Source organism: Carcharhinus amblyrhynchos, chromosome 5 (genome assembly GCF_965287045.1).
Source record: "Carcharhinus amblyrhynchos chromosome 5, sCarAmb.v2.hapA, whole genome shotgun sequence".
Lineage (NCBI taxonomy): Eukaryota > Metazoa > Chordata > Chondrichthyes > Carcharhiniformes > Carcharhinidae > Carcharhinus > Carcharhinus amblyrhynchos.
This window is the reverse complement of record NC_137328.1, coordinates 125,146,149-125,163,403: the sequence shown is the minus strand read 5'-3', so window position 1 is coordinate 125,163,403 and position 17,255 is coordinate 125,146,149. Positions and strand designations below refer to the sequence as shown.

Genomic DNA, 17,255 nt, shown 5'->3' with positions numbered 1-17,255 from the left:
CTTATCCACATACTGTGTCAGGAAACCTTCCTGAACACACCTAACAAACTCAAATTCACTTGGACTAATTCCTGTTGCCCATCTTTCCAATGAATCTATTAAATTGATTCAGTTGAGAACTCACCTCTACCAGTTCTGTCCTCTTCCTCCCCACATACCTGCCAGCTTTTGGTTTTTAACCTCCACCTCATCAGGCAGATAGGGACCTCCTTTTAACACCTCATCTCAAAGCTGGCACCTCTGATGCCACACTATTTCTGTCCACACCACAGTATTAGTTTGGAATATATTTTAAATTCTGATATGAGGCCAAAAGCCACAACTTGTGTGAAAGCACTTCCTCAAATTGCTACTACTCTCACAGCTGAGAAAAGAGGATGTGGGTTGAAGACCCACTCCAGAGACTTAAGCAAAGAATCCCAATTGACACTTCAGTGCGTTATTGAGAGAATGCTGCACTATCAAAGATACTGCCTTTCAGATGAGATATTGCATTCACTTCCCCCTCAGATGTGTGTAAAGATTCCACTGTCTTGAAGAAGAGCAGGGAGTTCTACCTGGTGACCTGATCAATATCCTGACCAATATCAGTAAAAAAAAAATTATCTGTTTATTTTTCATAAAAGCAAATTACTGCAGATGTTGGAATCTGAAACAAAAATGAAAATGCTGGAAAATCTCAGCAGGTTTGACAACATCTGTGGAGAGAGAAAAGAACCAACATTTCGAGTTTGGATGACTCTTTGTCAGAGTTAAAGACAATCGAAAACAGGATGAGATTTTATACCATCGTGGTGAAAGCGTTTGGGGGGGCAGGGGGTCGGTGGAGGAGGTAGGTGGGCATTGGCTGTGGGGAATGGATAGAGATGGAGCAAGAGAGATATTTTCAAAGGTGTCATGGACAAAAAGACAAAGGGAATGCAAATGATGGCTAATGGTCATGGTCATGGCTAAGAAGGATGCCGATAGTGGCGCATTAAGAGATCAGAATGTGAAAACAGCAGGACAGACATCAGCAATATGTCAAAAATGACCTATAACAGGTAACAAACGGGCCCCAGTGGGATGGGGGGAAGGGCGACAGTGGTAAGGGAAAAAGGATGGAAAGCGGGATTTAAAAAAGTAGAGGAATTGGAAAATGAATCAATGGAAGAAATGAAAATACATTTTAAATAATAAATTACAATTTAAAAAGGAATAATTGATGGAAATGAGGTGGAGGAGAGAGTTCAGGCTCTGAAGTTGAACTCAATGTTCAGTCTGAACAAAGAACAAAATCAGCCCGGGAAACAGGCCCTTCGGCCCAAAGAGCCCGCACCGCCATTTTAACACCACCTCTCCACCCACGACCCCTGTCTAATGTTTTATGGCCATCCAAATTGAGGGAAACTGATTTAGGGACAATTTATTCCTGCTAATCAGCCTAACAGCACATCTTTGGGGTGTGGGAGGAAACCGGAGCACCCGGAGAAAACCCATGCAAGCATGGGGAGAATGCGCAAACTCCCACAGACACCGGCCCAAATCCATGTGTCTGCACAGCAATCAGCGATAGTCACTGAGCTGTTGTCTTGCCCAGTATCTGGTCCAGTTTAGGCACACACTAACGACATGAAGCACTAGGCCAATCTCGAACAACCAAGAGCAGCCCCAGTACGACCCATCGCGTGTATGCCCCTCGTTGGACATGAGGTGGACCGACTTAAAACCTGTGAATGAAAAGAGAAAACGTTATTATCATACCATACCCATTTACATTACCAGGGACGCCCCAATGCTAATGACCCTTATTTAAAACAATCTCCTATATCCACCCATCTCCAACCCAGTCATGTGCCTGTCTAAGTTACTCTTAAATGACTCTAGCGTGTTTGCCTCCACCACCTTACTTGGCAGAGCACTTCATACCCCCACTACCCTCTGTGTGAAAAACCTCCCTCTAATATCTGTGTTGTACCTCTCCCCCCTCACCTTAAGTTCATGGCCCCTTGTCCTACGTGTCTCTATCATAGGAAATAGCTTACCTATGTTTACTCTATCTATACCCTTCATAATCTTATATACCTCTATTAGATCCCCCCTCGGTCGGCGTCTTTCAAGGGAAAAGAGCCCCAATTTCTTCAATCTTTCCTCATACCCCAGTCCTTCCATACCAGGCAACATCCTGGTAAACCTCCTCTGCACTCTCTCCAGAGTCTCCACGTCCTTCCGGTAGTAAGGCGACCAGAACTGGACGCAGTACTCCAAATGCGGCCTAACCAACGTCCTGTACAACTGCAACATTAGACTCCAGCTCTTATATGCTGGAGTACTGTGTGCAATTTTGGGCGCCGCACCTGCGCAAAGATATTTTGGCCTTGGAGGGAGTGCAGAGGAGGTTTACTAGGCTGATACCAGAGTTGAGGGGGTTGAGCTATGAGGAGAGGCTGAATAAACTGGGCTTGTACTCGTTAGAGTTTAGAAGAATGAGGGGAGATCTCATTGAGACGTATAAGATGATGAATGGGATGGATAGGATAGAGGTGGAGAGACTCTTCCCGCTCAAAAAAGACAGTAGGACTAGGGGGCGCAGCCTCAAGATAAAAGGGGGGTGGTTTAGAATGGAGTTGAGGAGGAACTTCTTCACTCAAAGGGTGGTGAATCTCTGGAATTCTCTGCCCGTTGAAGTGGTGGAGGCTGCCTCGATAAATATTTTTAAGACGCGGGTTGATGGGTTTTTGATAAGAGAGGGGATTAAGGGTTATGGGGAGAAAGCGGGAAAGTAGAACTGAGCAGCGACAGATCAGCCATGATCTTATTGAATGGCGGGGCAGGCTCGAAGGGCTAGATGGCCTACTCCTGCTCCTATTTCTTATGTTCTTATGTTCTATACCCTTTCCTATAAAGGCTAACATACCATAGGCTTTCTTCACCACACTCTCCACTTGCACTGCCACCTTCAAAGACTTGTGCACTTGCACCCCCAGGTCTCGCTGCGATTCTATACTCCTTACGGGTTTACCCTTTACCATATAACTCCCCCCTACATTATTCCGGCCAAAATGCATCACCTCACATTTATCCGGATTAAACTCCATTTGCCATGTATCTGCCCAATCAACCAGCCTATCAATATCCCGCTGTATTGCCAGACACTGCTCCTCACTGCCCGCCAATCCAGCCATCTTGGTGTCATCAGCAAATTTGCTGATCACACCACCTACTCCCTCTTCCAAATCATTTATATACACTACAAAGAGAAGAGGTCCCAGTACTGAGCCCTGCAGCACACCACTAGTGACAGACCTCCAGCTAGAAAAAGACCCCTCCACTACTACTCTCTGACTCCTCTTTGCAAGCCAGTTCTCTACCCATCTAGATACCTGACCACATATCCCATGAGCTTTAATCTTCTGTACCAACCTACCATGAGGGACTTTGTCAAATGCCTTACTGAAATCCATATAGACGACGTCAACGGCTTGTCCTTCGTCGACCGTTTTTGTCACCTCCTCAAAGAATTCTACCAGATTCGTAATGCAAGACTTCCCCTTGACAAAGCCATGCTGCGTATCCTTAATCAGATCGCAACGCTCTAAGTGCTCATACATCCTATCCCTAAGAATCCTCTCCATCAACTTACCTACCACTGACGTCTGGAAGGCTGTGAAATTCCCATTCGGAAGATGAGGTGCTGTTCCTCCAGTTTGAGTTGAGTTTCACTGGAATATTGCAACAGCACAAGGATGGACACGTGGACAGGAGAGCAGGGGGGTGTGTTGAAGTGGCAAGCGACAGGAAGGTCTGGGTCCTACTTGCAGACAGACCAAAGGTGTTCAGCAAAGCGGTCACCCAGTCTGTGTTTGGTCTCTCCGGTGTAGAGTAGACTGCATTGGGAGCAGCGAATACAATAGACCAGATTGAAGGAGGTGAATGTGAAGCACTGCTTCACCCTTGGATGGAGAGCGGGATCAGGTAAAGGGGTAGATATTGCACTTATTATGATTGCATGGGATGGAAGTGAGGGTACCCTGGAGGGAAAGGTCCCAACGTTATCTCTGTTCTCTCCACAGTTGCTGTTGAGATTTTCCAGCATTTTTTTTTTCATTTTTGTGTGTGGAAACTTGCTGTGAAAAATGCTTCACTGGTTGTAAAGTACCTCAGAGCACTCTGACTTTGTGAAGTCAGGTGCTCTAGGCCATCCCTGCAATATTTGTAATGGTCCATCAAATTCTTACCCAAAATACTGCGTCAAATATTTAAAAGAATCAATATTTTAAAGTGGTTTGTGTTGAATGGGCCAGTTTCCACTGGGGTATTTCAGGAGTAGGGGACTGTGGCCCTAGGTCAGGGAAGGGGAAATTTGTCCAGTTCCTGATGCTATCCAAGGCTTCCCCTTCTCAATTAGCTGCTGGACATTGACACATTTGGGCCTGGGCAAGGTTCCTTAATGGCAGTATAGCTCCTCTCAGCTGCACATAATCCTATTTGACTTCTCACAGGAGTTGTTACTTGGCATTCTGGCCCATCACTCAAACCAACCTCTCATCCTTGGACTCTGTCTACACTTCCCAGTGCCTTGGAAAAGCAGCCAGCATAATCAAGAACCCCATGCATCCCGGGCATTCTCTCTTCTACCTCCTTCCATCAGGAAAAAGATACAAAAGTCTAAGATCACGTACCAACTGACTCAAAAACAGATTCTTCCCTGCTGCTGTCAGACTTTAGAATGGACCTACCTTGCACTAAATTGATCTTTCTCTACACCTTAGCTCTCACTGTAACATTACATTCTACACTCTCTCCTTTCCTTCTCTATGAATGGTATGCTTTGTCTGTATAGCGCACAAGAAACAATACTTCTCACTGTATGCTAATACATGTGACAATAAATCAAATCAAATTTAGGACATTGTCTAGTTTATGTTTTTCATTAATTTGGAGATACCGAGGTCAGTAATTACTTCTCTTATTCCTACCCTGGTGGAAATCAGTTGACCTATGATAGTGCAGAATATTAAACAGTGCAGACAGATGGTGGTTCGTGAGGCAATGTAATAATGCAATTTTCCATAATCACATCTCCCTTTTTCTCTTTGAGCAGTGGAAACCTGTGCGTGCTCCTATGGTACTCAGTGAGACACAAACAAATGTGATGCCTGGTTGCTGTCAGTTACTGTTCCCAGATGGATCTTCCAAGTTGATATCAATGCATTCTGCTGGAGTATATGAGGGGTAAGAGTCACTACATTTTGAATATTTGACACTGTCTTGAGCAAGTATTTGATGGACCATTACAAATATCACAGGGATGACCTAGCACACCAGAAAGCACCCTATGCTGTTAGGAGACTGGATTGTCTGGATTCACGGCTCTGACACCCCATCCCCTACAAATTCTCTCCAGTCACTGTGGTGCTGATTTAGGAGCGTTCCAGACATAACCTCAACATGCTGCCATGGAAGAGATGGATGATCACTCCAATGTCCCTCCTCAATTGCTTGTACAGGAATGTTGGCAGATGTTTGGAAGATCTGTTTTCCAAGATCAGGATGCTAAGTGGTGTCAGATTCCTGTTTCAGAACATTCATTGTGCATTCAATAAAACAACTTGAGTATTGCTGAAAAGAAAAACATGTTGCTGACATGTTTTCATCTCGCACTCATCAGGACAAATACAAGAACGCCAAATTGCAGACAGTGTCAACAATTTGTACAACAGGGGAAAAGGGTCCTGATTGACTGGCAACTCAGCTCTGATTGGCTGAGTTGTTGCGATGGACAAAGCAATGAAAATCTACAGGCTCCCCAAACTTTCAATTAATTCAAAAAGTCGCAAGGCTAGAATGTATTCCTTTTGTTTGCAGAAAATGGATCTCTTTTTGTGAACATGTGTCACTTTTAGCAAATGGCTATGTTATGTGCTCGACTGATTATCTTGAAAAGGTTGTTAGTAGTTCTTAGCATACTCAGGATTATTCAGCAAGTACTGACCAATTTCAGACACACATCTAACAGTTGACGTTTTGTTTTGAGTTGTACCAGCATGAGCTGGTTGAGTATGGATTGTGTTTTGTTATGGACAATTGAAGGAACATATTGTTTGATTTGTTCAGGTGATTGCTAGGATGTATGGTGTACATATCTGGCATTGTACAGGCAGTTAACTTGCATTAATCTAGCACATTCACCATAGGAAAATGTCCCACAGGCGCTTTGCACAAGTGTGTTCAGAAGAAGGGATATGAGGAGGGAGTGAACAAAATTTGGGTTTTAAAGAGATTTAGTTTTTTAAGTTAAAAGTTTATTTATTAGTGATACAAATAGGTTTATGTTAACACTGCAATGAAGTTACTGTGAAAATCCCCTAGTTGCTACACTCCGGTGCCTGTTTGGGTACACTGAGGGAAAATTTAGCACCTAACCAGCACATCTTTTGGAAGAGGAGTACAGAATGGTGGACAGGTTTAAGGAATAAATTCCAGGGCTTTGGGTCTCAATGCTTCAATTCCAGATCATAAGAAACCTGCAGCTAGTTTTGGAGTTTTGGTTTTCTGATTCAGAATGGGCATACTATCCCTTTCGGAACACTTTCCATTTACTGAAATCCAGAGAGCCTGGGTGCTGGTTGTAGGCGCCAGGGGTTGTGATGCTACAAGAGCATGGAGGGTGATCATGAAGTATAATCTGCTGAAGCTGTATAGTGTACCAGAACAGGCTGCAGAACTGGCTCAGAGCCTTGGGGTGTTAGCCTGCACCTAAGTGAGGAGTCCCAGACTGTGCTCCGTCCTTTCATTCTCTCCCCCACGCGAGTGAACCTGGTTCTCACAGAACCAACAAGGAGCCAACACCTTAATGAGAGGAGGACCAGAAAAGCAGCACGTAGCTGATTGGGCATAACTATAAGGTTCATGGTGGGAGATGTAGGAGGGATGTCTAAGGTAGATTCTTCACTCAGTGGTTGGGGTGTGGAATACACTGCCTGCTGTGATAGTGGAGTTGGACACTTTAGGAACTTTCATGTGGTTATTGGATAGGCACATGGAGCACGCCAGAATTATAGGGAGTGGGATAGCTTGATCTTGGGTTTGGACATAACTTGGCACAACATTGAGGGCTGAAGGGCCTGTACTGTGCTGTAATGTTGTATGTTCTATGGGCTGGACCTGTACCGCTGATGGGAGTGAGCATATGATTTGTTTGATCTGCATTGCATTCATTTGCATTTACACCTCCACGAATAGCCTTGAGACGAAATATCCCGAGGCCAAGGACTTCAATCAGGCCAAACTCAAGCACGTACTACCAAGTTACCACCAACACGTCTCCTGTCCCACCAGAAGCCCAAACACGCAGACCACTGGTACACAAATATCAAACATACTTACTGCTCTATCACCCGCCCACACTTTGTTCCTGCTCTTGCTGACAAGCAAAAATCGAAGCAGGAAAATTCGTCAGACAGTTGTGCAATGTTGGTCCGAGGAATCGGATAATCTGCTACGGGGCTGGAGTCAGTGGACTGATCAGTATTTTAAAACTCTGTGACCAGCCTGAACGAGTACCACTGTAGTAACTGACTTCATTAGTAAGCGTGTAGAAGACTGTGTTAAAGAAGCAAATCTGTGTGTTCCCCAACCGGAAACCATGGACGAACTGGGATATCCAGTGCTTGCTGAAATCCAGGTCTGAGGCGTTCAAGTCAGACGATACTGACCTATACAAGAATGATATATGGAGATCCATCAAAGGTGCCAAAAGACGATACTGGACCAAACTAGAGTCCCAGACTAGCCACACGGATCCCCACCGACTATGGCAAGGTCTGCAAGATACAATAGGCTACAAGGTGAAGGCATGTAAAATCGCCAGCTGCAACGTGCCCCTCCCAAATCAGCTCAATGCATTCTACCCCTGTTTTGAGCAAGAGGTCAGCGAGACATCCATCGTTATGAAATGCTTTGAATCTGTTCCAGTCTCCCGGATTGCCTGGATCCAGTTCGCCTATTGCCATAACAGGTCCACAGCAGATGCCATCTCCCTGGCCCTGCACTCAACCCTGGAACACCTGCACAACAAAGGCACAAATGTCAGACTCCTATTTATTGACTACAGCTCAGCCTTCAACACAATTGGTCCTACGAGACTCATCTCCAAACTCCGTGTCCTGGGCCTCGGCTCCTCCCTCTGTGACTGGATCCTGAACTTCCTAACTCACAGACCACAATCAGTAAGGATAGGCAAGAACACCTCCTCCATGATCATCCTCAACACCAGCGCCTCTCAGGGCTGTGTTCTCAGCCCCCTACTATACTCCTTATACACCTATCACTGTGTGGCCAAATTCCCCATTAACCTGATTTTCAAGTTTGCCGATGACACCACCATAGTGGGTCAGATCTCAAACAATGACGAGACGGAGCACAGGAAAGAGAGAATCTGGTGAACTGGTGCAGTGACAATAATCTCTCCCTCAGTGTCAACAAAATAAAGGAGATTGTCATCAACTTCAGAAAGCATGGTGGTGAACAAGCGCCTGTCTTCATCAACGGGAATGAAGTATAAATGGACGAGAGCTTCAAGTTTTTAGGTGTCCACGTTACCAACAACTTGTTCTGGTTTCCCCATGCTGACATTTTCGTTAAGAAAGCCCACCAACACTTCTACTTTCTCATAAGACTAAGGAAATTTGGCATGTCAGCTATGACTCTCACCAACTTTCACAAATGCAGTATAGAAAGCATTCTTTCTGGTTTTATCGCAACTTGGTATGGGCTCCTGCTCTGCCCAAGACCACAAGAAACTACAAAAGGTTGTGAATGTAGCCCAGTCCATCACGTAAACCAGCCTCCTGTCCATTGACTCTGTCTACACTTCCCGCTGCCTCAGAAAAGCAGCCAGTATAATTAAGGACTCCAGGCACCCCGGACATTCTCTCTTCCACCTTCTTCCGTTGAAAAAAAGATACAAAAGTCTGAGGTTGCATAGCAACTGACTCAAGAACAGCTTCTTCCCTGCTGCCATCAGACGTTTGAATGGACCTATCTTATATTAAGTTTCTTTCTCTACACCCTAGCTATGACTGTAACACTACATTCTGCACTCTCGTTTCCTTCTCTACGAATGGTATGCTTTGCCTGTATAACATGCAAGAAACTATACTTTTTATTGTATACTAATACATGCAACAATAATAAATCAAATCAATTTTCTCTGATTTCTGTAGGTATACTACTACAGCAATAGACTGGTGTCAGTGGGTGAGTGAAGGCAGTTGCAGGAAAACATTAGTGGACTACCCCAATCCACGGGTAAATACGCAGAATGAGAACAGGTGAGGAGCTTGTTCTTATCTGCATTCAAATTTAAAGTTTTAATTACTTTCTGACCACACAGAAACCCTTCAGATTTCTCAAGTCTCCAAAATGAGCTACTGTCAAACTGACACAGGCAGACTTTCTGTATTCCTGATCCAAAATCCACACACTCTCCCTATGGAGGAACATCCCATCCACCCAAATCCCAGTGTAAATGTCAAGTTAGAGTCATTTCTCTGAGCTACTAAATCTTCAAGATTTGCTGTTCAGTTAATTAATATCCATCTTGTCTTCTTTCAGTTTGCAGTCATTTGAAAAATGCTACCCTGGTGATGTCCTCCTTAACATGAATGCTATACCAAGGGCAAGGTGGTTGGATTTGGGAGCTCAATCTTTGTTCTGGTTTTAAGTTTTACAGGATGGAGTCTTGTTCTCTTTTTTTGACGACTCATTTTCTTAAGGGTTTCTTCTTTTCCCTTCTGATTTATTCATCTGTCCTTATTGAACCTGTCCTAATCCTAATCTCTCCCATCTATCCCTTCACCGTTACAGAGTCTTGTAAGTTCTCCATTGACAAGGCAATTTCCAAAAGCTCTCTTGTTTCCTTTAATACCCGCATCTTCCGGGTTATAGCTGAATCCTGGAGAAAAATTTGAAACCTTCTTTCCCAGCACTTCCTCAGGCCCTCAGCCTGTCACAATGGCATTGTCCCCATCAACTTACTTGGCCATGCTTAAGCTATGAAGACCATGACCTGACTAGAACTTCTTCCTTTGGTACAGTACCCAACTTTCATCTCTTTTATCCCAAATCCCAGAGTCACTGTCTTGAATGTAAATGTTCACTCGTGTCCTTCAGGGAGGGGAGCCTGCCATCCTTACTCTCCATGTGACCTCAATCCCACACTAAACTCATTACCACTCTTTTAAAAAAAAGCACTCCACTGAATGCTGAACACTGAAATAAATTTATTAAATTAAGTTATTCACTTCCCCCAGAATAGCCCTTTCTGATGCTAAGCTCTGCTTCTGGAGGCTTTGATCCTGACTGGGGTGTGTCCACAGGTGGCCATTGAGCACAGTGTCCAGAGTGAGCCTGGACACTGCATACTCCACCAGGTCACTGCACCTCAGCCCATCTTTTCCTCAGCTGATGATTGTGGGTAATGGAGATGCTGATATAGTGGGAATGTCACTGAGCCAGAGATTCAGGCTAATGCTCTGTGGACGTATCTGAATCCCATGACGGCTGGTGGAATTTAAATTCAAGTAATAAATCTGGAATAAAAAACTAGCCTCAGTAGTGGTGACCAAAACAATTTGTGTTATTGTAAAAACCCATCTGGTTCACTCATGTCCTTTAGGGAAGGAAATCTGCCATCCTTACCTTGTCTGGCCTACATGTGACCATGATGTGGATATGCCGGCATTGGACTGGGGTAAACACAGTAAAAAGTCTGACAACACCAGGTTTTAGTCCAAACGATTTATTTGATAGTAAACTCACAAGCTTTCGGGTTAGCCTCTTCATCAGGAAGAGGCTAACCCGAAAGCTTGTGAGTTTACTATCAAATAAATCGGTTGGACTAAAACCTGGTGTTGTCAGACTTTTTACTACATGTGACCCACAGCAATGTAATTGACTCTTCACAGCCCTCTGAAAGGCCCAGTAAGCCACTTAGTTCATTGGCAACTAGGAATGGGTAACAAATGTTGACCTTGCCAGTGACACTCGCGTCCCATGGAAGAATAAATTTATAAAAGCTAAATAATAGATTTGAGCGTGAAAGCAAGTCAACTGCATCCATATCCCAAAGGGACTGAAGCCAGTAGTAGCATTCCATCAGCTAAATTGTCACATACCAGGAATTGAACCCAAGATCTTTCTAGTCAGTGTGGCTCATGGAATGTACTATCAGGAACACCTCCACTAAGTGTAGGCCAGTAGTTATCCTCTTCTCAAGTGTGTCACACTCTGTACCTACCCACTGAGAATTACCTCAATTATCTAAGGTACATTATTAGATGCAGTTCAACTAGTCTGTCTACCTCAATACGGAGGATAGTCTCCCACTCTTCCTACTGCTGAGGTGGTGAGCGAGATTCCTGTTCAGAGCACAAACGCTACTTACAGCTTTGAAAAGACAATGATCTTGGGTCACCCAGGCTGCATTAATATTCAGTGTATGTTCCACACTGTTCTTGGGTGAAATGCTTCACAAACCTCTATGTCTTTTCCAGGTCTGTAATTGCGGAACTTCAAAAAATCCGAAGGTTTAACTGTATCCTTTTGATATGTTGAGTCTAGTGCACTATTGGTGATTTCTGCATCCGAAATAGTAAGATTTAATTTAGCTTGTGAGGAAAATTGTCTCTCTTGTTTGATTTTACTTTATTAAAATACTGATTACAATTCAGAAATATTTCATTGGACGTAAATAGCTTTGGGATGTCATGAAGGGTGCTACGTAAGTACAAGTTTATTCTTCTCTGTTTTTCTTCATGTCTTCCCTCTAATGACTTTGGCCTTCCTCATACTGTCTTTCTGTTTAGTTTCTAATATCTCTCCTAATAATGGAACTTTTCAGTGAGCATCTGGAGAGTGTTGGTAGTTCATATCTGGGCAGGGAGGGATTCTGAGGTATCGATTGATTTTGGGCACTAATGATGGTGGTGCTGGGATGCCCATGCTGTAAGATGCTGCTTCGTCACTAATATCATAGAATCCTTTAGTGCAGAAGGAGGCCATTTGGCCCATCGAGCCTGCACTGACAACAATCCCACCCAGGCCCTATTCCTGTAACCCCATGTATTTACCCTTCTAATCCCCCTGACACTAAGAGGCAATTTAATATGGCAATCAACTTAACCCACACATCTTTGGAGCGTGGGAGGAAATCGGAGCACCTGGAGGAAACTCAGGTAGACGCAGCAAAATTCCACATAAACAGTCACCCAGGGCTGGAATTGAACCCAGGTCCCTGGTGCTGTGAGGCAGCACTGCCACCATGCTGCCCCCACCAGGAGTGGAGGAGTGATCAGATCCTTGAGTGGAGCTGGATGAGAGTGAGATGGATGGTGGAGTGAGGGAATGGTGTTGTTGCTCAGCCTTGATTGTGGGGTTTTGAAGGAATATAGGCTGAGGCAGTAAAGGGGGAAGGAACCAGAGCATGAAGGGAAACTGTGTACAGGACCCAGATTGATATGATTATTATATAATCAACACATTGTGAGCAAGGACAAATCCTATATGACTATCATCAATCAGCATGAGATTCATCTATTACAAACTAACCAAATGTTCCAAACTGAACGACCACTGCGAAGCTTGAGAAAATCTTCTACCCTGGTACGGAATGGCGAGATTGTCTAGTAGTCCATTTCTATACCGTAGTATAGGACAATGAATGGCCCACTTCCATAAACCCTGACACAATACCTCAAAGAAGATGTTACCTTGAAAAGGATGCAGCAAAGCTTCACCATAGAAACACAGAAGATAGGAGGAGGCCATTTGGCCCTTCGAGCCTGCTCCGGCATTCATTATAAACATGCCTGCTCGTCCAACTCAATAGCCTAATCCTGCTTTCTCCCCATAATCTTTGATCCCATTTGCCTAAGTGTTATATCCAGCACCTCAATGTTTTAGCATCAACTATTTCCTGTGGTAATGAATTCCACAGATGCATCATTCTTTGGGTGAAGAAATGTCCCCTCACCTCTGACCTAAATGGTCTAACTTGAATCCTCAGACTGTGACCCCTGGTTCTGGACTCCCCGACAATTGGAAATATCCTCCCTGCATCTACCCTGTCTAGTCCTGATACAATTTTATAAGTCTCTCTGAGATTCTCCCTTATTTGTCTAAACTCTAGCGAAAACAATCCTAACCTGGTCAATCTCTCCTCATACATCAGTCCCTCCATCCCCGGAATCAGCCTGGTAAACCTTTGTTGCACTCCCTCGAGAGCAAGAACATCCTGCCTCAGAAAAGGAGACCAAAACTGCTCATAATACTCTAGGTGTGGCCTCACCAAGGCCCTGTATAATTGCAGCAGTGATGTGGAGATGCCGGCATTGGACTGAGGTAAAACACAAAGAAATCCTACAACACCAGTTTAAAGTCCAAACAGGTTTATTTGTAGCAAATGCCGCAAGCTTTTGGGAAGCCTGTCCCTTCGTCAGGTGGCTGGGAGAACCTGACGAAGGGACAGGCTGTCCCGAAAGCTTGCGGCGTTTGCTACAAATAAACCTGTTTGGACTTTAAACTGGTGTTGTGGGATTTCTTTGTAATTGCAGCAACACATCCCTGCTCCTGTATTCCAAACCTCTCGCAATGAAGGCCAACATACCATTTACCTTCTTTACTGCCTGCTGTACCTGCATGCTTACCTTCAGTGACTGGTGCACAAGGACACCCAGATCCTGCTGCACACTCCCCTCTCCCAATTTACAGAATGGGATCACCAGGATGATACTGGGACTAAAGGGGTTAAATTAGGAAGACTGGTTGCATAGACTAGCTGGCTTGTATTTTCTCTAGTATATAAATTAAGGGTCCAGTTGGAAGTGTTTAAGCTGATCAAAGGAACACTCTGCCCTGGCTGAGTTCAGGGTCAGTTCAAAATTCCACGGCTGAGATTGATTATTTGTTTTGCTAGGTTAGGGTATTAAGGGATACAGAGCCAAGGCAGGTCGGTGGAGTCAAGATAACAAATCATCTATGATCTAATTGAATGGAGGGATGGGGCTTGATAGGCTGAATGGCCTCCTGTTCTCGTGTTGCAGTTTTTAGTTGTTACTTGACAGTAGAATGTATAACCTGTATTCTGACAAACAGTTTAATTCACGTAACGGTGTTTACAGGAAAGATTCCTAGCAAGGAGTACAATACATCACAAGGCAGACGACAGTGACTGCCCCTTAGCCATCAATTCTATACCTGTAATGTATCTGACCCCAGTTTTGGTAGGATTAGTGAGAGTGATGAGGAGCTTTCTGGTGAGCGTGTGAACCGACCTTCCTCTTTGTTTCATTCTGAAGGGGAATGAGGAAAACATGTTCTAATAAATAGATTTTAAAAAGCAAATGTCCCTCGAACTGTTCATTTGGACGTAGGAAAAAAATGGTCATCTGGTCTAATTGTCCTCTGTATTTTTGAATGGTTTTTATCTTTGTCTGGTTTAGTCTTTCATCATTGTTAAAAGCCTCTTATCCTTGCCATCCTCTTCCTGAATCACTTCTCCACCCTCTCCATAACCTTGACATTCTTCCTGAGGTAAGGAACTCAAACCTGAGCACACAAATCTGGCTTGGTGACCAACCAGCAGTTGGTAAGTTGTCTACTCTGCATGGGAGTATTCCTAGAGATTACATTAGCCACTGTCTCTCATCCCAAGTTTCTGCCCCCACACTCTGCCACCCGAAACTTCCACCCTTACACTGCCCAACCTACCCATGGCCAATTGGGAAGCCCAGTAAGAAGTCTCACAATACCAGGTCAAAGTCCAACAGGTTTATTTGGTAGCACAAGCCACTAGCTATCGAAGCGTTGCTCCTTCATCAGGTGAGTGGGATTTCAGTTCACAAACAAGGCATATAAAGACACAAACTCAATTTACAAAATAATGGTTGGAATGTGAGTCTTTACCAGGTAATCAAGTCTTAATGGTACAGACGATGTGAGTGGAGAAAGGGTTAAGCACAGGTTAAAGAGATGTGTATTGTCTCCAGCCAGGACAGTTAGTGAGATTTTGCAAGCTCAGGCAAGTCATGGGGGTTACAGATAGTGTGACATGACCCCAAGATCCTGGTTGAAGCTGTTCTCATGTGTGTGGAACATGGCTATCAGTCTCTGCTCAGCGACTCTGCATTGTCGTGTGTCGTGAAGGCCACCTTGGAGAACCCTTACTTGGTACATATCACACTATCTGTGACCCCCACGACTTGCCTGGGCTTGCAAAATCTCACTAACTGTCCTGGCTGGAGACAATACAATCTCTTTAACTTGTGCTTAACCCTCCCTCCACTCACATTGTGTGTACCTTTAAGACTTGATTATCTGTAAAGAATTGCATTACAATCGTTGTTTTGTAAATTGAGTTTGTGTCTTTATATGCCCTGTTGTGAACTGAAATCCCATCACCTGATGAAGGAGCAGTGCTCCGAAAGCTAGTGGCTTGTGCCACCAAATAAACCTGTTGGACTTTAACCTGGTGTTGTGAGACTTCTTACTGTGTTTACCCCAGTCCAACGCCGGCAGCTCTGCATCATTGATGAGCCAACAGACTTTGTTAGCCAATTCTTCTTGACTTTCAGCCAAGCCGCCATTTCCCCACACAACCCTCATTGTCAATATTTTTATAGCTAATAAACAGGACGCAAAGGAAATAAAAAGAAAATTTTTTTTTGAATGTCGCTTATTATCTCCTGGTGTTGTTCACAAGAGTGTCCTGGAGATGAAGCTTCATTTTGTGGGGAATTCAGGCAGTCCTGAAGAATTGACAACCCTAATTATTCTGATGGGTTTGGTGTTACCTCTTTGTATAGTTTATGTCTTTGTTGCGACCAGCTAAGGACAGGTGTAAGGACTCCCCTTTGCCACTGCTCATTTATCACAACAGAGTTTTTAGGTATTTGTAAGGATGAATGTGCCAGTTCAGATATGTACCTGAGTGCTGATTCCAAAACATTCAGTCTGACTGGCTTTCTTAGCTTAAACAAGTCAGGATTAATCTTTACTGTGCTATAAGCCCATCCAGGTAAAGATATTAAACTATTAGAAAAGATAAACACACATCCCAACTGTTGCAACATGTATGCACATCTTTCTGAAAATATGTTTTTATTGCCTTCAGATGATCCTTTTGTAGACAGCTTCAAAGAAAACAAGGTTTTATCATAAAGACTTCCAAAAATCAAAGAGTTTAGTCCTGTGATTGGCCATTGAATGGAAAACAATTGGTAATTTATTCATGCTGATGGAATTCCGTGGTCAAAGTCATTGACATACAATAGAGGCAGTACTACTTCTTTTGTACATCATCAGTTTTGTGAGCTCTCTGGTGGCCTGGAGACAAAAAGTGACACTTTATCATCCTCGCTGTTTTGGATAAGTCTTAAAAAGAGGAGGTGCAACATTCCACAAGGATGTGGTCTATGCACGGTCGTCGTAATCCATTTGCAGAAGCTTGGCCAGCTTGCATCCCCAAATGTCAGGTGACCTGTGGCAGGCATCTGAAGTCTGTGTTTTTGTTATAACAGTTGAAATTGCCTTTTTTTTAAAAAAAGTTTCATACGAGTTCAGCAGAATAAATTGAAATATAATATTTGATGTCAACAGACCACTAACATCATCCAGGATCTCTCACTTCTCTCGTTCTAATAAATTGATCAACTTGAGTTTTCTTTAATGTGATTGCCTGCAGTTCTCCTGGAGAACTCCAACCATCAGAAGCAGGGCCCCCCATCGCACGCCAGTCCTGACCTTCACCAACCTACTGAGACCCCTAGCCTCTGCCGCGGAGTGACGAATCAGAGTGTAGAAATGGCACTGAGGCAGACAGGCCAAACGATCCAAGACATCGACCTATTCCTGGAGGTGAACAAGAGGAGTGTGAATGAAATGAGAGGGGCAAAGCATTTGGGGGTCATGGGAGAACAATGGGATGGGGTTGGAAATATCCCACTGGGGCAGCAAGGACTGCGTCTCTGATTGAGGCTTATTGTTGCTTCGCAGTGGGAAACACTCTAACTATCATGCACTTTAGGATTGTGAATTTGGCATTGATCTTGAGTTTCTACCAACTTGATTCCAGGTCTTTATTTCATTAAGCACTTAAAAAAAAACCTGCCAGATCCCAAGGCAGTAACAGTCTCCGTCCACCGCATTCAGAAGCTTCATCACCAGTTGAGATAGTAGTGGGCGATTGTGCCGGGACCTTTCATCTCACGGTGGGT

General features: G+C 44.0%; 1 protein-coding gene across 1 annotated transcript in view; it reads left to right on the top strand.

The window, feature by feature from the left end:
* c5h5orf34 (chromosome 5 C5orf34 homolog) overlaps positions 1 to 17,132 on the top strand; it is a 41,469-nt gene extending 24,337 nt beyond the window's left edge. The window contains exons 9-12 of the mRNA XM_080189772.1: positions 5,081 to 5,214; positions 9,207 to 9,314; positions 11,538 to 11,578; positions 16,724 to 17,132. Coding sequence (XP_080045898.1) covers positions 5,081 to 5,214; positions 9,207 to 9,314; positions 11,538 to 11,578; positions 16,724 to 17,010 — 570 coding nt within the window. The 3' untranslated portion in view covers positions 17,011 to 17,132. The remainder of the gene's footprint in view (positions 1 to 5,080; positions 5,215 to 9,206; positions 9,315 to 11,537; positions 11,579 to 16,723) is intronic.
* Positions 17,133 to 17,255: the final 123 nt, after the last annotated feature.